The sequence below is a fragment of the Pinus tabuliformis genome, chromosome 3_1 (genome assembly GCF_031772625.1).
Source record: "Pinus tabuliformis cultivar Carrire ecotype Pingquan chromosome 3_1, CPIR1, whole genome shotgun sequence".
Lineage (NCBI taxonomy): Eukaryota > Viridiplantae > Streptophyta > Pinopsida > Pinales > Pinaceae > Pinus > Pinus tabuliformis.
The window spans coordinates 921,938,997-921,962,559 of NC_142301.1; the positions used below are offsets into that span (position 1 = coordinate 921,938,997).

At 39.1% G+C, this 23,563-nt stretch overlaps 1 protein-coding gene across 1 annotated transcript in view; it reads left to right on the top strand.

Moving 5' to 3' along the window:
- The window catches only part of LOC149190754 (kinesin-like protein KIN-7E, chloroplastic), a 325,467-nt gene that overhangs the window by 161,778 nt on the left and 140,126 nt on the right, over positions 1–23,563 (top strand). The window contains exon 6 of the mRNA XM_089410586.1: positions 20,837–20,904. Coding sequence (XP_089266712.1) covers positions 20,837–20,904 — 68 coding nt within the window. The remainder of the gene's footprint in view (positions 1–20,836; positions 20,905–23,563) is intronic.

A 23,563-nucleotide genomic window follows, 5' to 3' on the forward strand; every position in this document is an offset into this window, starting at 1 on the left:
CTTTTGGAAAACTAGAAATGCTTTCAAATGCTACTTGAATTCAATCCCTTTGATATGGAAGGTGATTCTGTTGGCTTATTACCAGTCATCCATCCTGTTAGGACTTCCCTTCCGCGCATCTGCACTACGTCAAATGGGCCAACCACAAGATCCCAAGTTCCATGAATTATAATTCCTTTGGCACACATAATGATAAAATGTGAACTGCCATTAATATTGTGGAGACTGGGAGCATCATCATGCCAATCGTGTAAATCTTTTGGGTGAGCAACAAACCAGACATGGTAATCATGGTGCTGGGCAAGGCACTTCACCTTTGTAAGCATCTGACTGACATGCTTGATATCTGTTTTTTTAGAAGGATGCTGGTGATCTAATTCATATTTCATAGTATGGGTCATTCACCAGGCCGCGTACTCCATGCCTAAAACTTGCTTCCTTTGCAAGTTTGAGGTCCCACTTAATTGAAGGATGTTTTTCATTTTCACACCTTATCAGAGGACTGTCATCTAACCACTGCTTCCCCTACACTGGCTCTTCGGCACTGATCCGTTGTGTGGACAAGCATGGAGGGAAGGCTTCTTTTATATGTAGTTCTAACAGTCCTCTCGCATGCTCCTGAACCTTGTTTTCCATGGAACAAAGAACAATTGGCCAGCCTCCAGCATGGTTCACAGGAGCATCAATCCACCCACTTTTCCTTCCTGACATCTCCCCCAATATTTCTGAACTGAACTGAGAAATGCATATTTCATGTGCAACATAATACGATGCATTGGGGAATGAAATTCCAACTGCAGATGATATTTGTTTATATTCTTTATTACCTCTGTTTTGAAGGGGATTTGTGGTCTGCAATCCTTCTTGATGTGCTACTGTTACATTTTTCTTTAGTTGAATCTTCACATTAACACACATTGCAAGAACCCTAGTAAATTCATTAAATGGATGAGGCAAGATACAAATAACATAATTAACTCTCCTCCTTTTAGCAGAAATCACAGGTGTAGGGATAGCAGTTTCCTCAACGGACGTGGTATTGGAGTTTGGAGCGTGGAAGCTTAGTATAATTAGGGAATCTTCCTTCTTGTTTTCAGCTGTACCATCCACCCAGAATTCAATTTCTTCTCGGAACGTGTTCCTCGTATCATCATTGCAAACTTCTGGTGGCCTTACACAGACCCAAGTGAATTGATCCATATTTTTATGTTGAATTTACTTATATCGAATATTTCTTTGGTGGGATCTTGTCCCTTGCAGATGGGAATGATGCCATCAGGACGCTTCAGGCTGTCTCCACAAGTTCTGTGTCCATATTTTGCTGAGCCCTTGACATAAACAATACCTTGTATCATGACATTGCCAGACTTAGTGGGTAACTGAACCTTTTCATGGGACAAACCTTTCAGGGTCTTGCCAACTAGGATTTCAATTGAATATGGTCCATACATTTCTCCTAAGCCCAGTATAGGAACCTCTGTATTTGCAACATGAACTGATACCCTTTTCCTACAACCATCTGGATTAACACTTGCCCTTTGCCTCCCTTCAGATGTATTTTTCGAGGCTTCAACTGTATCTTCAACTAATGTATCGAATCTCCATTTTTGCTTATATCTCCGTCTTCAGATTTGTAATTGCTTTCCTTTTTCTTTGCCATCTTTAATGATACCCACGTTTCCAATTGTTCAACCTGTTTGTGAAATCTTGGTTGTAAACTTCAAATTTTTGACTTGGAAGCATTTTATCTCTGGCCTTCAATTCTGGCCCTCGAATTCTTTTCCTCAATATCACCCACAGCTGGCCAGAGTCATGCTCTGATACCACTGTAATGTACCAGCACTAGAAATTGCACTAATTTCCTCAAAATTCAAAAATTTAGCATAGCAGACTTTCAACAAACAAATGGCATGCAAACTCAGAAATTTACTTCAGTGGACAAGTTCAGAAATTTGATCAAATATATGGTGGACAAGCTTGGTTCAGTAAGTAAATATGCACAGGAATCTGCATTTCAAATGTGGCAACAATATTTCATTAGCTGGGAGACAATTTTTACAGATTTGAAGAGATGAACCTGGGAGATTACTCCAGCTGTTGGAAAATATCAGTTCAGCCCTTGTGTAGATGCTCACAGCCCACAATTAGCAAATAATGTCCTCAAACAATTTCTGGGAATTAATTTTTTGAGTTGCTTCGGCCCTCCTGGAAATGACACAGCCTCCCCACTATGAGCAATTTGGCCTCTTAATTTGACACCATACAGGCACCACAAGAGAGAGAATTCAGCCCTCTGCAAGTCAAAAACTTGGCCCCAGCATTAATTCTGGAAATTGTGCTCTGCGCACTTCCAAAGATGAATTTCGGCCTCTGAAAGAAACCTGTCCACCCTCAAAATTGGCCCCTGAAAATTACCCAATTCGTCCTCTGAAAATTTCTGCCTTCACTTCAGAATTTGGCCTCAAGGGTTTGTGGAGAATTTGGCCTACACCCAGGAATTCGGCCTCCACAAATTTCGGCCCACTCTGAAACAACTCGGCCCTCCTAGGAAATTTGGCCCCTCTGTAAGTGTGCTCTTCCTGCCCAAGAATAATTAGCTCTAAACCCCAGCAAGAAGATCAATGACAGTATGAGAAATAGGAAACCCAAGTAGGGTGGCAAGAATTCCACCGAAATTGGGGGTCTAGCTAGAGTAGCAATTAAATCTATCGAAAACTGGGTGGAGAATTTCCCTTGAAACCCTCCGAGTGAACTCACTTGAGCTCTTCTTTAACTACAAATAGAAATGATTAGTTAGAATAATCCTCAAAATGAGCTTCTTTCCTCCTTTTATAATTCTCCATTGAGCGTCCATTTAACTTCTAGATTTACCTTTCTCATATTATTGTATTAGTGGGGGCCACTTTCCACTAAATGACTTTTTTCCGCCGTTTTTAATAAAATAATATCCTGCCGCCTTTTCCTAATAAAATAATGTTTTGCCGCCTTTTTCCTAATAAAATAATATTTTCCCTTAATATCATCAAAATTGGGCAAAACTCCATAGTGATTTCCATGTGCACAAAATTGGGGATATTACAGTTTTCTACATTTTTGGTAATTGCTTGATGAAGGGAATATGAAATTTAATATGAAGCCAACAAACATTCACAATTAATTATCAAGTTAAGGGAAATCAATGCTAATCTACTAGCATCTTGTTTTCTCAACAACTTCGACTAAGAGTGAGCCAAGACGGAGGAGTTGAGAATTGAGTGACAGCCTCAACTCAAGAATTTCCCCCAAGGCCACACCAAATGGAGTTAGAGATTTTCTCCATGATAATCCTAGGTGTGGATTAAGGCGGCAACAAGTACAAAACTGACCGGTTTGGTACCTAACTTGTACAGACTAACCCGAACCCACTAACTTGTACAGACTAACCGGTTTTGGTATCTCACATTTGTGGTGGAGTCCGAGATCACCAATGGCAGTTTTTCAAGTGGTTTTGGAGGAAACTCGAGGTTGTTTTCCTTCCAAAACATCCCGCCCTTGACCATAAAACCAACCCTCCTACCTACTAAACCCGAAATCTAAACAAAAAACCTAACTCAACCCTAGCAATGCTTGTAATCAATGGTAATGTTAAATTCTTGGAGTAAAAGTGACAATTCCTCTATCTTTCATTTCATCCTTTTACATAAATTTTTAACATTCCCATGGATTGACTTATGATGTTTGAGACTAGTTTCTGTGAAAGTTTGAGAATCCCACCCGAATCAACTACTGCAACAACTAATTAAACTTTTCCTATTTGTTAATTACTGAAACAAATTATTTACTGCTTCTTACAACAAATATTGCAGCTAATACAACTGCAACCTTCACTTAATTAATTAATTTATCCAAAACAAGAACAAAACAATAGAGAAAAATACACACAAGTGACAGTTGTTTTTGGACAAATGACCCCGGAAAAACCTAATGCGGGAAAACCGGTACAGTAGCTCTGAGGGTTTTATATTATTATGCAATAGTTTTTGAATACAACTCTAGGTGCCCTTCTGGCAATCCAGTTACAGAGAAATAAATCGGTAGAAACCGACAGAAAAACTTAGTGATATTACCTCACTTTACTTGGCAAGTCCCAGCTGTTCCGACAGCTGAATCAATTGTCCCCGGCTATCTCTGTGTTGACGCTGCGTCAACCTCAAAAGGTTCTGCGTCAGCTCAACTAGGAAAAGTTTTCCCTCTGGAGCAGTTTCCAGCCCTCTCAACACAGAAATGTCAGCGCCCTCAGTAAACTCAGACTTTTGTTGGAAGACTGCGCTGCTTTTGTGTGAGCCCTCCTGGCTCAGTGTCAAGCTCTGCATAGGCCCTTCTGGCCCAACATCAACCCCTCTTGGGTCTGCGCTGCCTCCTCCTGGAGTCTGTCTGCCGCTTTGCTGCATATCCTAGGCTCTGGAGAAGATACTCCAACTCAACTATCCCTGCCCCTCACTGCAACAACTCACTATTGAAATTCTCTCGACAGCTCCTCTACTTTGCGTCAGAAAATCGAACTTCTGAACTCTGTGTGCGTATCTTTCCAAGTGACCCTCAAGCCTCCTTAAATAATCTCCTCGTTGACATTTAACGATCCAAATTAGAAGTTAATCAATGGCTAAGATCATTTCTGCTTGATCCTCGTCTTATTCTAGAAGTTACACCCATAGTTTATATTAATACCCTTTAATTATTTTATTTTCCTAAGTTTAGACTTAGGGTCCCATTAAGTATAATTAATTATTTTAATAAAATTGTTTCTGGGTGGAATTTCCCAAAACGCTTTCTGTGTTCTTTGGAATACATGTGCCTAAGCCTCCCTGCAAAATTTGAGACTTAGAGGACATTCGATGCTACCAGAAATCAACACTCCCTCTTAGCGAGGAATGTGCTCTAGCAATGCACCCTGTTGGAGCATCACTCTGTTCTGTAACATCTCCCTCTGCTCTGTTGATGTTTGACATGCTGTCCACCAACCACTGCGCAAATGCTACATCTATACTGCTGTTGACCATGCCACTGTCAACATTACATCCGTACTGCAACTCTCTCTGAAATTATGCATCCATGCTGCTGCTGGCACTGGCACTGCCAACTGCCACTACACTACAAACTATTGCTGCTACTTCATTAGCAACGGAAAAACATTCCAAATTACTGAACTAAGTGTGTTCAATATGATACCATATGAATTTTGGAGCCTGACTGCTGCTAGTCTCTGCACTGACCCTTTGAATCTTCTGCGTTGCTGCTGACCTCTACTTTGTGCCATTTGCACTGCCGCCAACTCTTCTTTGCACTGTTTAGTCTCTAACGGTCCTAGCCACTGCAATTGTCTCTCCGACATTAGTCCATCCTGCTAACACAAAACTGGGCTCCTGTGTGAAAATTCCTATACTCGAAGGAACTCCTACTGCAACAAATTTGAATCTACTTCACCTACTTGATATTTTAACATACATTATCAAGTTATTCTTTTGAATACTGAAGAAAATTACTTCTACAGCCTACACTAATTAAATATCTGATCTCATGAAACAGAAAATAGAGCAAAGACCAAGATACATAGGACACACTTATTTTTGGACACAATAGTCCCCGAAGAAACCCAATGCGGAAAAACCGGTGCAACAGTTTTGAGGGTTTATTATTATGTAGGAGAAATATCTGAATACAAATCTAGGATGCTCATCTAGAAATCCTTTACAAAGAAAAACACTGGCTAAAATCTGAGTGAATTTTACCTCACTTCACTTGGCAGAATTCCGGCTAATCCTGCACAAGATTGGCTAACCCCAACTATTTCTGCGCTAGCCCTACATAGGCTCTACGTCAGCCTTTCAGGCTCTGTGTCAACTTCTCTACCCTCTGCATCAGCTATCCCGATTGTTTCGGCAGTTCCCAATAGTTCTGCATTCTGCGTGACAGGCAGTGTTTCTGCTTTGCGCAAGCCTTTCTGGCTTTGCGTCAGGACTGCGTGGGCCCAGATTGGCCCAACGTCAGCTCTCCTAGCTACTGCACTGCCTCTTTGCAAGCTCTCTTCGCCTCTTTGTCAATATTCTCCAGAAATTCCTTCTCCCGGATTCTCACTGCCCCTCTGCTGCTGAATGATCACTTAGTTCGAATTTCTCAGCGTCCTAGCCCCAGGAATCAAACTCCAGATTAATTCTCTCTCTCTCTTTGTGTCTTTCCAAATGAAACCCAAGCTTCCATTTTATACTTTTCCTGTTGAGTCTTCAATGACCGAGATTAAGTTTCTAATCAACGGCTAAGATTAAAACATGACTCGATCCACTTTCTAGATCATTCTTACCCATATTTTGATTAATACCTATTAGTATTTTAATTTTCCTAAGTTTAGACATAGGAACTCCATTAAAATTATTAATTATTATAATAAAATACAATCCAGGTGGAATTTCACCAAACGGTTTCTGGGTTCTTTAGAACTCATGTGTCTTAGCCTCTCCACCAAATTTCAAGGCTAGAGCACTTTCGATGCTACCAAAAACTAACATCCCGTACCAAGCTAATGATCGAAGAGGTGGGCTCCTCAAGGATCCTATCCATTTGTAGCTCTTTCGAACTACAACTCCAAACCAGTCCACCTCCCTCCTGGAGGTATCTCGGCTATCATGGCGAACTCCTCCTCGATCTTTGCGGGCGTAGCCTTCGGATCATGCTTCTCATCCTTGTCATTCTTCCTGAAAGGACACTGAGTAGCGTAGTGACCCATCTCACCACACCTGAAGCACTTTATCTTCGAGACATTCTTCTTACGTCTCCGCTGCTCCCGTTGCCCCTTCGATGCGAGGGCTGCATTATCCTCCTCCTCCTTGGGCTTTGACCCACTGTTGCTGCTTTTGTCAAGCTTGCACTTGACCATTTCTCTCCTCATCGCCTCTTGTTTGAGAGCTGCCCACATCTCATCCCAATTCGGTAAAGTTGCCCTTCTTAGGATATTCTAGACAAAGACTTGCCACACATCTGAGACAAAATTGAGGGCCAGTCTAACCAACTCTAAGTCTTGAGGTGTAGACCCCACATTAGATAACTCATCACAGGTCTCCTGAAGCTTCGTGAGGAATGGATCCACACGCTCCCCCTTCTGCATTTGAGTAGATCTCATCGTCTGCTCTAAGTACATGTTCCACTGCTCGGAAGATCCCTGATATAACATAGACAATGCGTCCCACATCTCCTTAGTAGTCCCTCTGCTAGCGATGTGACAGACCACATGATCCTTCATTCCGTCGAGGATGATACACTTTGCCTTCGCCATTTCGGCCTTGTGCTTCTTCAACGGATCTGCATCTGCAGGCATAACCACCACGTTGTCGACATATGTCTTGAGGGAATGCTCATCTAGAAGGAATGGCATTCTAGCCTTCCGAATGATATAGTTGGATGCTCTGTCCAACCTATCCTCATCCCTTAAGCCATTGGTTGCCATCTCTGCCACAAAAGTTGAAAATCTCCTTCTGGTTCTTACTGCTGTTGCTTAGCCAATAAGAAAACAAACTTCTTGGTGGGAAGTCTTATTGAGGAAGAAATTCCCTCAATTGTGCTTCTCTTCTCTTCTGACGTCTTTCTGCCCAACAAAATGGCTTGTACAAAAGATTGCATCCCACTAGCTCCTCCTCACACTAAGGCTTCAACGCTGCTCCCTCTGCCTTGATAAACTTTCGAATTGGGAGTCCTTCCTCTCTGTCGACTCACTCAGAGAGAGACTGCCTCGAAAATCAACGCTCCAACTAGGACTGCGCAAACCCTCTGGGCTTTCGAACTGTTGCCTTCAACAACTTTTTCAGCCTTCTCTCTTCTCAACGTTGGGATCTCTGGCACTGTTCTTCTTGCTTCACTTGCAATGTTCCGATACCATGTGAAAATTCGAGAATCCCACCTGAATCAACTACTGCACCAACTAATTAAACTTCTCCTATTTGTTAATTACTGAAACAAATTATTTACTGCTTCCTACAACAAATATCGAAGCTAATAAAATTGCAACCTTCACTTAATTAATTAATTTGCCCAAAACAAGAACAAAACAATAGAGAAAAATACACACAAGTGACACAGTTGTTTTTGGACAAATGTCCTTGGAAAAACCCAATGCGGGAAAACCGGTGCAATAGCTTTGAGGGTTTTATATTATTATGCAGTAGTTTCTGAATACAACTTTGGATGCCCTTATGGAAATCCAATTACAGAGAAATAAACTAGCAGAAAAACTTAGTGAGATTACCTCACTCTACCCGGCAAATCCCGATTGTTTCGGCAGATGAACCAACTGTCCTTGGCTATCTCTATGCTGGCCCTGCGTCAACCTCAAAAGGTTCCGCATCAGCTCAACTGGGAAATGTTTGCCCTTTGGAGTAGTTTCTAGCCTTCCCGGCTCAGAAATGTCAGCTCCCTCAGCAAACTTGGACTTATGCTGGAAGACTGTGCTACTTCTGCATGAGCCCTCCTGGCTCAGCATCAAGCTCTGTGTGGGCCCTTCTGGCCCAACATCAACCCCTCCTGGGTCTGCACTGCCTTCTCTTGGTGTCTCTCTTCTTATCTGTTGCGTATCCTGGGCTAGGGAGAAGATACTCCAACCCAACTATCCCTGCCCCTCACTGAAACAACTCACTATCGAAATTCTCCCGACATCTCCTCTCCTTTGCTTCAGAAAATCGAACTTCTGAACTCTCTGTGTATCTTTCCAAGTGACCCTCAAGCCTCCTTAAATAATCTCCTGGTTGACATTCAACGACCCAGATTAGATGCTAATCAATGACTAAGATCATTTCTGCTTGATCCCTGTCTTCTTCTAGAAGTTACACCCTCAGTTTATATTAATAACCTTTAATTATTTTATTTTCCGAAGTTTAGACTTAGTGTCCCATTATAAATAATTAATTATTTTAATAAAATTGTTTTTGGGTGGAATTTCCCAAAATCCTTTCTGGGTTCTTTGGAATACATGTGCCTAAACCTCCTTGTAAAATTTGAGACTTAGAGCACATTTGATGCTACCAAAAATCAAACGTTTTGACCATCCTTTTACTTAAATTTTTAACATTATCATGAGTCCATTACCATGAATTGACTCAGGATGTTTAAGAGTGGTTTCGATCCCATTGAATTTCACATGGAGAAACTATAATTTTAGATCTCACTCAAAATCCAACAACCTTAATAGTTTTCAGGATTTCAGGATTTGGGGGATTATAATGTTTCTATTTGATTCTGACATTCTGTCATGTGTGAGGGTATGGGATTGGCATTTGATCAAGAGCATGAAGCCTTTTATGTATCTTGATGTTGGTGGTATTGATTGTTGAAATCCTCTACCATGGCCTTAACGAAAATGTACCCTTACTTGAAGAAAAGTAATTGGTTAGGCATGCTAAGTTTTTTCTACCATGTTTGAATGTTGAGGAGATGAACCCTTCTCTCAAGCGAAAATCATTGGATAGACATGTTAAACTTTTTCAATTTCTACCATATTATAAGGCTGAACAACCTAAGTCTGAATATAGAGCTAGATGTTGTTTATGTAGCCCTTGTTGATGATCCCATTTCTAATAGTGGTGATTCAATGATGAGTTTGTTGTAGACTATTTGCCCAATAACTTGTAGCATTGCTTTTGGACCCTAGAGGCTACTTAGAACCTCATTGATTATGTATTTTCTTGTTGATAATTCACACTTACATGGTATGTAGATGAACAAACTTTACATATTTTGTCTCTATTGATTTGGAATCATGGCTTGAAATCTGAAAAATAAAATTGTTCATTAAAAAATAATTATTTTATGTATTTTTTCTGGTTCATTGAATCCAATTTGATCTAATTCTGATTCAAATCCCGGTTAGATAGGTGGTTGATTCAAAACCTGGTTTCGGCTTTTAAAACTATGGTTTGAACATTATTTACATTGACATTGATGTGTAAAAAATTTGGATCTCATTAGGGGAATTTTCGGATTAAAAATGGGCTTCAAAATAAAAATGTATTAACAAAATCTACTTTAAAAGAACTAATAAGATTCAAGATGATGATGTGTTAAAATTGGCAACTAGGGCCAAATTCCACTTTGGGCAACTCTTTTGAAGAAGATAATTGTGGCATTGAATTCCTCTTTTCAAGAGGACCAAAATCGACCTAAAGATCACTATATTTGGATAAGGAAAAATATATTTTTGAAATTAAGCCCACACGTGTAATTTATCAAGGTCGGCTTGGGGTTAATTTTTCAAGTGAAACCCTCCCCATCTCCTATAAAAGGAAGTGTCCTCCAACATCATTTGATCATCTCACACACACTTTCTTCTCTCTGAATTAGCCGCAGAAGGAATGTATTCCCAGTGAAGGAGGAAGGGCTAGGTTGATATCATGGCAGGGTTGTTTGATGGGCCGAGTTCCTTAAGCGGAAGGCCAAGCCTCGTAGGGGCAAGTCTGGGCTTATTTGAGGACTGTTCTTAGCATATCTTTCTCCTATTGCATGTCTGAATTATCCTCGAGGTTGACTGCAGAGCTGGAGTGTTTTGGGTGTGTTTCTATGGTTTGAAAACTCTCTCCTAGGTGCGCTGCACCTACAAGGAGCCTTTCTCAAGCAGGCCTCATACCTCATCTTGCTAAATAGTAGGTCGAGATGGTAAGCATCCGCCCAGGTGGACCACAAACTTGTTTTGGTTGGCATGGAAGCTTGTTTTGGGGTTGATCTAAGCCCAAATCTGTAGTAGAAGGAGGACAGATTTTCATGAAGAGAGGCCACAACTATAGAAAGTTGTTTTGGGTGAGTCTGTGAGGGTTGTAGCAGTGTGCCACATGCCCTAACCAAGAGCAGTAAGCAACAACAATATACTCCAACACCTGCGATCATAAGGTATGTACAAAAATGATGTATTTAGATAGTTTTGGATGCAAGGTGGATGGTTTTCCAGATTGTACAGTCTGTAGCAGCTCCTTGATGGACTATAAGTAGCCCTAACCAAATCAAGCATCTACAACAGTATGACACCTATTTGAGAGGGCTCAAATTCATTGCTCTTGGATTGCAATTTTGATTGGGTCATCTATTTATCTAAGGGCAATGGTATTGAATCTTCAAATTAGCAAGTCAATTCTGACTTCGAATGATTGTACTCTCTCTCTCTCTCTGCTGAACATTTGATAATAATAAAAAGAAAATTGATCAAGGGTTTTCCCCATCTTGGCATTTTTCCCTGGCTTGAACCATATTCTTGTGTTCTCTTATCTTGGCTTGTCTTCAACATTGACGTTTGTAATGACCCACCTACAATTTACATACAAAACGTTTGTAAATATTAGCATGCATACGAGACATGCAAATGATAGCTACATATGCATGTATTGCATATGCTGCATTAGTATATACGCAAACCATTTATAAAAGTCCAGTGAATGAATTATTGACATACGAGGTAAATACCTAAACTCGCCAAAATCAATTAAATATATACTTATGGAATACTTGTTATACCACCATCATAAATAACTAATACATTATTCCAAATATTTTAATACAAAATAATTTAATTAAATAAAAGAAATTATATATATATATATATATATATATATATATAAAACTATGTAAACCTAAAGGTTCTAAATTAATTTATTAAAGTTAAAAGTTAAAAGAGAATTATGTTGTTATAAAAGAATTATTTTTTAAATTAAAGATCAAACATTAAAAGAAAAATAAAATAATATTAAATAAACCCTAATGAAAAGGGACTACGTAAATTAATAAAATGGTGAGTGTCAAATAAAATGTGACTACCTCCTTAAATCACTGTGAGGAGCCACGCAAAGGGACAGGGGGCAAGAATCCTCGCCTCATAAGCACGATGGTGGAGGATGAATGAACGATGAGTCTAAGCAATAAAAGAGAAGGGAGTGTGACGAAGAAGGGATCCTTTTTTTTGCCTTGAGAGCGCAGTGCAGGAAAGAAGAACTTACAGTAAAGAACTATAGTTAGAGCAACCTTGATTGTCCTTGAAGCTTTTGGGCACGGGGCCAAATTACTTCAAATTTGAAGTATTTTGGAGTTGGGTACCGAGATTTTGCCTAGTTTTGCAGGGAGGTGTTGGCCTTTTGTTAACAAGAACGAATTTGGATCGTCAACATCCCATGATTGACCACAACAACAAAAACAATTCTAGGTATTCTTCTGCAAATTTAAATTTTTAAATCCCAATTACTGTTTGGTTAAAAATTCCAGAGTTAGGGTATTACAGCGTTTATGTTCTTTCTTCAGTTATTGTCAATAGTGTTAATGATTTATGTGATTGGTAATGGAAATAATATGGATTGATAAATGGGCTAATACGGAACATTGAAGTAATTGTCCTATGCAAAGAACATGTTAACCAAAACTTAACATGGTATCAGAGCTTAGGTGAAGACAAGCCCAAGAAAGAGAGAAAGCAATCAATAAGAGTTTGCAAGGAAAAGGGATCACTAAAGATCAGGATTCATCAAATCAAAAGACAAAGGTATGTCTAGGATCGAGCTCCTTGTGGCATTAAGATAAATTCTAGGCATGATCTCAAGGCATAGTCACTATGACTAGGCCAAAAACTTATCTAAAGAGAGCGAAGACTATTTGAGGAGCATATAAACCCTGATTTGGAGGACCGAGGGGCTAATCTAATAGCCCACACAAAGCCGAGTTACTTGTCAAAGAAATCAAAGTCCTAGGCATAACATATGAGGTCTGAAATCCCTAAATTAATAGGACCAAATTACTTTTATTGGAGGTCGAGATCTTGTGGCAAGCCAATTTCCATCATTTGCATAAATACCCAGGAGACCAAATCAACTTATCTGGGCTAAGGTATTGTTCTTGAGAAGCATATTTACGAGGCTGAGATTAATTTGTTAAGCCCTAGTTCCCTTGTGAAACTGGAGTTGCCTTGAGTAGGCTGAATTGTTCTCACTATCACATTTATTATTGGAAGGGATAAGCTCCTATTATATACAAGGGTTTGAGTTGCATTCAAATTGTCATTGGAGGCCGAATTTAATTTTGAGATTGAGGGATGAGTTCATCCCATCCTGTAGGTTTAAATCCTAGTATATCATAGGAAAAATTATTATCATTAACAGGGGTTCGAGTTCATTTGTTCCAATGGTGTTGAAGTGTTTACATTCTTGGGCAGAGCTCCATTCCTAGTCAGCTAAAGTGCATCAATCTATTGAGGGTAGATTCGTGTTCCTATTGAGGCTAAGCTACTCAGACAAAAATATCGAGTTCTGTACTAGATCAAATTGTCTTGAGAGGTCAAATTCACTTTTAAGATACCTTTTTCACTTTGAATTGTTGAGAAGACAAGATTTGATGTCATTCTGATAAAGCATCATCACTAGAAGGACAATCTTGTAGAATTCGAATGGTTGAAGTCTTAAGATTTACGTGCTGAAGAAGCCTTGAGGTTTAGCTCGAATTCAGTCTTGCAAACTGTTGATTTGGGGTAGCAACGAATGTGCTCTAGCCATGAAAATTGGTGGAGAGGCTAAAGCACATGAGATCTCCAAGACCCAGAAATGGTTTGGATAGATTGTACCCGGTTTGGGAGATATTAAAATAATTAATATTTTTAATGGAGTTCCTAAGTCTAAACTTAGGAAAAGTAAAATATTAATGGGTATTACTCTAAAACTGGGTTAGAAGGTTCCAAAAGTCATGGATCAAACCAAATCTAATCTTAGCTGTTGATTAGAGATGTAATCTCTTCCGTTGAAGGACCAACAAGAAAAGTATAAGAGGAGGCTTGAGGGTCAGTTGGAGAATACACCAGTGTCATCAATCATTCGATTTGCTAGAGCGCGGTTGCTAAGCAAAATCGAATCAGTGATCAACAGCGAGGGACAGTGAGTACTTGACAGAGAGGCAGAGATAATGCCAAGAGACTAGCCCAGAGGCAGAGAGCGAGACGCAACAGCTAGAGCAGGCCACACAGAGCCAAACAAAGACAGCGCAGAGGCCGGAGGGCCTGTGTCATCCACGTAGAGGGCAGCAGGAGTGACACAGAGGGTCCCAGAGGCTGCGCAATGCCTCAGAGGGTTTTGAGGCTGACGTAGAGCAATAGGAGGCTGACGCAATGCTTCAGAGTTGTTGAAGAGGGTTTCATGGGATAGGTTTTCTGAATACCTGTTTCCAAATAGAGAGGGATTACTGTCGGTTCTTTTTCTCTGTCGAGTGAGCCAGTCTGGCACCCATTTGTACTCAAGGAAATACTGCATAATAATAAACCCTTAGAATAGATGCACCGGTTTTCCCGCATTGGGTTTTTCTGGGGACATTTGTCCAAAAATAACGGTGTCACCTGTGTGTTTGTTTTCTTTCAGCTGTTGATCTATAGATGTTGAGACTGTATTGTGTTTATTTCGTTATTTATATGTTTTAAATAACTTCTTCAGAATTAACAAGTAGAAAAAATAAACCAGAAGAATACAGATTAAATTTCTAACGGATAGACTTAGAAATTTCAACACAAACTATAGTATAAAGATAATTCATTACTTTAGGTAGTGGGAACTCTCCCCTATCTATATATTGAAAAAGGAAGCTTCGGGATCCATAAAAATGTTTAGTAGCAAAGCAGAGATTCCGTCAGAATCATATTCGCAGGCAATCTTGGCAAAGATCTTAGATCACTTGAGAAGGAACGATTTCCCTGGAAGCTTGTAGACCTGAAGTTATCATTAAAGTCAAAGATAGCATGAATTTTGAAGAAATAATCTAAAGCAAGAGGACCATATTAAGAAATGCAAAATTGTCTTCTTTCGAAAAGTTATCCACTATGAACAAGCTACAGGGATATATTGCAACACCTTTGTCTTTGTCATCTTGGATAAGGGGTGAAGTACCTTTGAAGTCTTCATTCTTGAAGAACGATTATAAGATCTTGACATCCCATTGCATGCCTTTGATCATGAAGTACAGAGGTGGCTGTGTGGCAAAGACACTTGGAGAGTATTTCTAGACACAGATTGAGATGTGCATCTTGATCGCAATGATGCAAACTATGATAGCAAGGAGAAACCTTCCATCGGAAGGGTTAAAAATCTATCCGAGTCTCTGGAGGAATACAAAGGGAAAAGTTGGATCAATAATAAAGGAATATTTTGCTACTGATGATGTGGCTTGAACAACTAATGATCTTTCTGATGTAGGTTGTCCGAACTATCACCATTATTTGTCTCCATGACAATAGATAGGAATGACCGAGAAAAGGAGATGGCTGTAGTGTTCTTGTCCCTGAACAAGTTAGCAAAGGTTTTGGCAAATTGCTCGTTTCAATGGAGGATTTGGCCCTGTATATCCCTGATGTAGTAGCATTATTTGTTCCTCGTGCAGTAGTTGATGTCATACTTCCTCCAACTTTTCTGACCAAATCATCGAAATCTCTTCCAGAGGATTTGATGGAAGTTGAAGTAATTCAGAAGGCAAAGAAAAGTTACTTAGCTCCTCTTCATGTAGAAATGGTCACATGGACACAGATGCCTGGATGAGAAGAACATCCTTCTAATGGATTGGGTAGTTTAATGCAATTGGCAGCAGTCATATAGCAAGCACATTGTTGAAATCTAGATGACCAATTGAAGTAAGACTTCAGTGGGAGCTATAGAATCCCTGGTAGAATGGCTCGATGACTCTTGCCCAATGATTAATTTCAAGAAGGATAACCATGTCAAAGGACGTTGATGAAGAAAATACACGACAACTAATTATGATCTAATGACTGATGACTCTAAAGATGATATCTTTGTTACCTGAGAAGCAACATGACTATAATTGGCTAACTTTGGCACATGGACCAAAGGATTAATAGCAGGATGTAGATACCTCGATGGCTATGATTTGGGCAAGGTTAGTTTCTCGATATTTAGAGGCAGCTATGGTCAAGCTATGATGCTTGAATCTAGCTATTGATGATGATCCTCTCATTTATCAATGTAAGAGGGAGTCGACTTTTAGAAGTCCAGATGAAAGACCTAGCTTTGTTCCTAAGCTTAAAGGTCTAATAAGATGGAGAAGTTGTTGATCTGGATATAGACAACTTGTGGACCCTATGTTCTTGATAAACACCTGATTAGACATATGCCATGCTACGAAGATTCTGAGACAAGTTATGGTTAAAGTCTCATATATTGGATAGCTGCTCATTAAGATTTACACTGCTAAGAATTGCTAGTTGGCAGTATAGTGAATGAAAAGGGCACATTTAGGTGCTATATCTCTTGGGACCATCACTTTATTTGGTGAATAAATCAAAAGACTGAAGTTTGTGGCTCTGGGAGCATTGTTGAGGCTGAATGTATAAAGCAGTAAGCATGGCTTACTATGAAGCAGTGAGCCATTTGACCACACCTTCGTTGAATATTGCAGAGTGGGATTTGTTCCTTTTAAGAATCCCATGTTCCACGACCGCTTCGAGCATTTTGGCATCAGGTACCACTTTATTTGGGATATGGTACAACTGGGAGCAATCAAGCTCCATCATTTCAAGATGGATGTGCAGGTTACCATCATCCTCACAAAGCCTCTTGGCAAGTTTATCTTCCTTCAGAGAGAGGCTGGGAGTCGTGGAAAGATCCTACTATGAGGATCCTAGTTGAACATTGAGCTTCAGGAGCTCTTGGGGGCTTGGGGTACTTTTTGGAGCTATATGTGACCATAGGATGTGGATTCACTCCTTTCCCTATGGGTTCGCTATGTACAGGATGTGGTTCATCCTTTCCCTGTATATGTTTACCCCAGTGAGAGATGCATATAGGCATCTGTCTGTTGTCACATATGGACATGTCGGTGGGACGTGGTTCATCCTTTCCCCACATGTAGGATGCTCATTCCCTACGATCAATGGTTGACATGTCAGTGGGATGTGGTTCATCCTTTCCCCATGTGTAGGATCCTTCCTACAATTGTTGGTTGGCATGCATGTAGGACGTGGTTCATCCTTTCCCTATTATTGGTGGTTTGCATGCGCGTAGGATGTGGTTTATCCTTTCCCTACGATGGTTGTGTTTTGGGAAAAGGACACATGCATAGGGTGAGTGGTTCACCTTCCCCTATGGTGGTTGACATGTGTGTAGGGTGAGTGGTTCACCTTCCCCTATGGTTGATGAGATATGCATAGGATGAGTGGTTCACCTTCTCCTATGGCATATGGGCAGGATGAGTGTTTCACCTTCTCCTGCGGATGCCCCAGCATACATCCTACCCATGTAGTTCGAGACTCATGGGAAGTACCTCTCATTTGGCCAATGAGTTGGGAAAAGAGGATAGGAACCATAGTGGTATAGATGGATGCATCATGTATTGCCGTACTCCCTATTTCTAGGATGCATGATGTTCAACCAACTTGATCACTTGGGATCAAGTCCGATTAGGGTTTTACCCCTAATTATGCGGACCGACTTTTGTCAGTGGAGAGTGGCAAGGTCTTATGACTCACTCTTGATTGATTCTTATTTATTATCTATATCAGTGTTCAACAGAGTTGAGGCAAGATGTATAAATGGTTCATGATGATGGGTGGATTGGCAGGTGGAATTCTCTCTAGTTAAGGGGGAGTGTTAAAATTGGAAACTAGGGCCAAATTCCACTTTGGGCAACACTTTTGAAGAATATAATTGTTGCATTGAATTCCTCTTTTTGAGAGGACCAAAATCGACCTAAAGATCACTATATTTGGATAAGGAAAAATATATTTTTGAAATTAAGCCCACACGTGTAATTTATCAATGTCGGCTTGGGGTTAATTCTACAAGTGTACCCCTCTCCATCTCCTATAAAAGGGAGTGTCCTCCAACATCATTTGATCATCTCACACACACTTTCTTTTCTTTGAAATATCCACAATAGGAAAGTATCCCCAACGAAGGAGGAAGGGATAGGTTGATGTAATGGTAGGGTTGTTTGATGGGCAGAGTCCCTTAGGCAGAAAGCCGAGCCTCTTAGGGGCAAGTTTGGGCTTATTTGAGGATTGTTCTTGGCATATATTTCTCCTATTGCAGGTCCGAATTATCCCTGAGGTTGACCGCAGAGTTGGAGTGTTTTGGGTGTGTTTCTATGGTGTGAAAACTCTATCCTAAGTGGGCCGCACCTACATGGAGCCTTTCTCAAGCAGTCCGTAGACCTCACCTTGCTAAAAAATAGGCCGAGATGGTAAGCATCTACCCAGGTGGACCGCAAACTTGTTTTGGTTGGCATGGAGGCTTGTTTGGGGGTTGATCTAAGCCCAGATCTATAGGAGAAGGAGGAAAATTTCTCATGAAGGGTGGCTGCGGCTATAGAAGGCTATTTTTGGTGAGTCTGTGAGGGCAATAGCAGTGTGCCACATGCCCTAACCTGGAGCTGCAAGCAACAACAATATGCTCCAACTCTTGTGATCATATGGTATGTACATAAATGATGTATTTGGATGCTAGTTGGATGGTTGTCCAGATTGGATAGTCTGTAATAGCTTCTTGATGGACTCTAAGTAGCCCTAACCAGATCAAGCTTCTACAATAGAATGACACATGTTTGAGAGGGCTCAAATTCACTGCTCCTGGATTTCAATTTTGATTGGGCCATCTATTTATCTAAGAGTAGTGGTATTGAATCTTCAAATTGGCAAGTCAATTTTGACTTAGAATTATTGTACTCTCTCTCTCTCTCTTTGCTGAACATTTGATAATAATAAGAAGAAGAATTGATCAAGGGTTTTCCCCATCTTGGGGTTTTTGAATTTTTCCCTAGCTTGAGTCATATTCTTGTGTTCTCTTGTCTTGGCTTGTCTTCAACATTTATCGTTTATGTTCTTTCTTTAGTTACTGTCAATATGATACTGATTTATGTGATTGCTAATGGAAATAATATGGATTGATAAATGGATTAATATGGAACGTTGAAGTAACTATCCTAAGTAAAGAACATGTTAACCAAAAATTCGCATGATGCATCCCCAGGGGTAAATATTTTTGGAGGGAAAGGAAGAGAACTATTGTTAATTGTATTGTCAAGTGTAGGCACATGTTTCTTGAGAGACATGTTTTTTCATGTATTTTTTTTTTTTTTTTGGTGTGGGTCTACTCAAAAGTTTGCAAAGTGGGTACTCATTCGATGTTGAATTTAATTGGCCCAAATCGAGGAAAATACATACAACAATCTAGATCTGATCTCGCTGATCAAGCCCTAGACTTTGTTAATTTGCATCTCCTTGTTGTCCCCTTTGCACCTTTCTCGCACTGAACATACTTGAGTAGAATTCCTTTTCCACCCACCACTCAGATGCCTCTCTCAGTGCCTTGTGCCACTGTGTTTTGTTATGTCTTCTCCCTTGGCCTAGCCCTTCTTTTATAGGCTTGAGTTATAACCGAATCCATAACCCTAATCTCAAAAGTGATTGACGGTTGAAGATTAGATCTCACCTTACTTGAGATAGATGGTTGAGATTTATCTAATTTACTAATGCTAATAACCTTTGCATTAGATTATATTAAACTCACTTCTTCCTTAGAAAAGAAATTACTTTAATTATTAAAGTCATGGCTAAGGTTCAAGGGTCCATTAGGAGACTTTTGCATGCCCAACCACTTAGCCATGTGCAGAAGTACCTGCCTAAGCTACAAACATCAACAATGTGAGCTTACATTTCCAAATTGTGAAACATAGTTGAAACATTTCAGGCAATTTTCATATCCATTTTGGCATTTTGGCCCTTGATAGAAAGCGGGGTTGGTGTTTCTTACAACATGGATTAGAACCGTTTTAGTCATTTGAATGTGAGAGCAATTGACTATGAGTGCAAGTAGAGAACAATTGTGTAGGACGCAATTGTTGGTTTATTCCAAAATTTTGCAGCTTGAATTCAATATAATTTTAAATTTGAAGGCATCTACAATTTAATCCTTTTGTGTTCACAGACCACTTGTTCCTCATTTTATGTGTAGAAATGAAATTCATGACTTTGTTGTGTTGGGGCTAAGTACACATCATTAGCTTACAATAGGTGTAACGTTGAAAGCTTAATAGGCCTCTTGCAAGGCACCATTTATTTGTCTACAATCATTGGGCAACTCTGAAACGATGGACCACCATTGCAATGGTATGCAAACAAACATTTTGATATTCTAATTTGGATAGTTGAAAATAAAGACAAGTATTTACTATGCCAACAACTTCATGACAGATACTTCTTAGCTAGTTATTGCTGCATATTCTGTATGTAGGCAAAGGGAAATTAGTCTTTTGATGTAGTTATTTTAGTTTGCATCCATCTCTTTTTGAGTATGACAATAGAAGATTGAGATAAAAAATTGATTTGGTATGGGCAAAGATTTTGAAAAGATGAAAATTAATGAATGGACATTGTGTGATGTCAATGGTTTATATCAATATGTCATCACTCTATTTTTTATATTATCACTAGAGTTTAGAAAGTTTTATATTACTAGAATTTAAAAGGTTTCATTCCTAGACGTTAAGTTTTTAGTATAACTTGTGTCTATGCTCATGCTTCTTGGCACTTGAAAAATTAATGTCAAGGATGCCACTAATAATGCATGTGAAATTGAATTTAGTTAATCATTCCTAGTTTAAAATTTGATAGCTGTTACATAGCGATATCCATTGCCATGTTATTGTTTGCAAATTTAGTTTGTTCCTAGTTTAGTCACATATAAAATTTCCAAAATAATGAATTTTCATTTAAACCTTGAAAAGCTTCATCTATTGTAGATGGGCATTTTCATATATTATATCTTTAATTTTTATGTCTGATGACACTCTTACCTTTGGGCAGAGCATCGCCATGTGGGATCAAATAACATCAACTTGCAAAGTAGCCGAAGTCACACAATCTTTAATTTGGTATGATTCATATGAATGAATTTTATATTCAACTATTTGATAAGTTGTTGTGATTTATCATTGTTAAATGCTATATTATTTATGCTTTTATGGAAAGAAAAGTTTTAAACATTTTTCCATAATTGTTAAATAATAGAAAGAAGAACCAACCTGATTGAATGTACTATGTATACTGTTGGGATATTAGACATTAGGAGATTAGTTAAGCTTAACTTGTTCTAATAGATTTAGTCATTTGTCGTAATGTGCCTCATGTAAATAAGTGATCCTATAGTGAAAATTGAATCTCATGAATAAGTGATCCTACAGTCACATTTGCTCTTCATATGATCAATGCACTTGCATCTCATTGGCCCATGTTCAACTATTACAACTACTACCACTTGGTGGAGTCCATGTGGTCCACTATTGAATTTATGTGGTTATTGAGAGATTCTGTGCATAATGAATAGAGGGTACCTACGATATCCATTTCAATCTCTGATGTTCTCCTGCCCTCCATCGTGTGTATTACTCATTGATTTTTCATGATATTATTGTTGTTTCAATAATGTCTTCAAGCCGTTGTTGTGGAGAAGGCTCATTAGTCATAGGAATCAGTGAAGCCAAACCAGGAGGGGGATTTCCTTCTTTTTTTCTATGGACGGGGAAAAATTCTCTTGCATCCATCTCGAAGTATTCTCTTGTTTCATGCAAGATAGATGAATTTTTAAGGTCTTTGGTTTGACGCTTTTTAGACATTAACTGGGTGGAAGATTGTGCCCCACCTCCAGTTTTTGGAACAAGGTGAGGTCCTCAAGGAATGCTGAACCCATGGAGTCCCTTTCAATGCCTCAAGTGCCAAATATGCCTATGGAGCTACTCCACTAGCAACAAATTTAACTTTGAAGCGGTTGCCTCTTCTCTCTTTATATCCTTTTCATAAATAGCTTCATGGACAATTCACATAACCTCCAAGGATGACTTGCTATGAACCCCAAACTCGTGCCCTATCAGTCTTGCAAGTTGGTATTTCAACCAGCAAACCTCTCCTATCAGGAACTGCCCAGACACTCTACAAGGTTAGTCTTTGTCAGTTTGTACCAGTTTTAGGTTCAACATGTTAATTTTAGGGTGAGATTGTTCTTTGTTGTAGATAATCACATTTTTAAGTTTTTTCAACAATTTACACATTACCTTCACCTCATGTTATTATAAGCAATTATATAGAGAGAACAATAACATCAACAATGCAAAGTAAGGAACAACAGAACATACAGAATAGAGACACCAAGATTTTGGTTGGAGACTAGGGCAAAACCCCACAAGCAGGAAAACCCCTAATCAATTCTTCTTCTTCTATTAGATATTCATCAAATTACATTTCTCTTGGGGAAATTCACCCCATGGCTGCCCCAAATTTCAACATACTGCCAACATGGGTCCAAAGCCTTTGATATACTAAGAAAGCAACTTTCGACTTCCAACTTCATATCTAGGGCAAAAAAAAAATGAACATCAAGCAATGCTGGAAAAAGATATAGCTTGCTGGTAAGAAAAAACAACAGGCTTATAATTTGTTCAATGAGCCATGAAAAAATGATAATAAGAGGAAAGTAAAATGCACTTTGAAAACCTGGAATTCAGGAATATGAAAGTTGTAGGAAAACAGAAATTGATCACTGCCCCAATAAAAGAACTTTGATGGTGATGAGAATTATGGTCTAGGTCTCCTATGATTAGTTGTTGGCGATGGTAAACAACTTCCCTCTCAATCTCCAACTGACACTTTATGAGGGTTGAATTTGTCAACAGGCAATGTTTTCCATCATGGCACAATTGTTTAGAATAAAAAAATCACAATTTTTTACTAACACTGCCTTGTGATTTTTTTGAGGTGATTTCTCATTTAGGGTTTAGCATTGCAAGAAATTGTGATGTGGCTGAATTTTCAGTGATATTTTCATCTATGGACAAAATTGTCCTGCACACACATGCTTCCAAAAATATATATCCATCCTTCGAAAAAGGTGTGTATGCTACGATGATTAGGAGTAAAAACAACAACAGCAGGGATACCAACAAACTGTCAAACTGTACAATAACAAGAGATACAAGATCCTGTGAATAGCCCTGAGGAGGCATAGATGGCACTTTCGAGTCCATCTATTGTTTCCCTTTATTTGTAAGCATATGCTCAAGTTGAGGAGTTTCAACTTTCAACATCTTTAATAAAGGTGGGGCGGAGTTGAAGAATTTGCGTTCAAAAAGACAATCTTGAAAGCTTGAAGAATATCAGGCTCAGGATTAAGAATTTCCCATCCCACAATACTAGGGTCCAACATCCATCCATCACTAACAGGCGGGACTATTGAGTCAAGTGTAGAGATACTTAGATTCAACTGTAAATTAGAGTGTTTATTTAATTACCTTTATTTTAGAGCAAAAGTTACTAAATGGATGTTTATTAATTTTTGTCAACCCAAGGTCCGATTGGTTGAGAGATGCAGTACACTATATTTGAAGGTTCCATTTTCTTATTTGCCACTGGTTTTTCTATATGCTTCTCCAAAAAGGAAATTGCATTGTTAACTAAGAAAATAGTCCTAAAAAAACATTATTCCAAAAGTTGAAACACAAAACTTAAAATAACACACACACAATAGAAAATAAATAGATT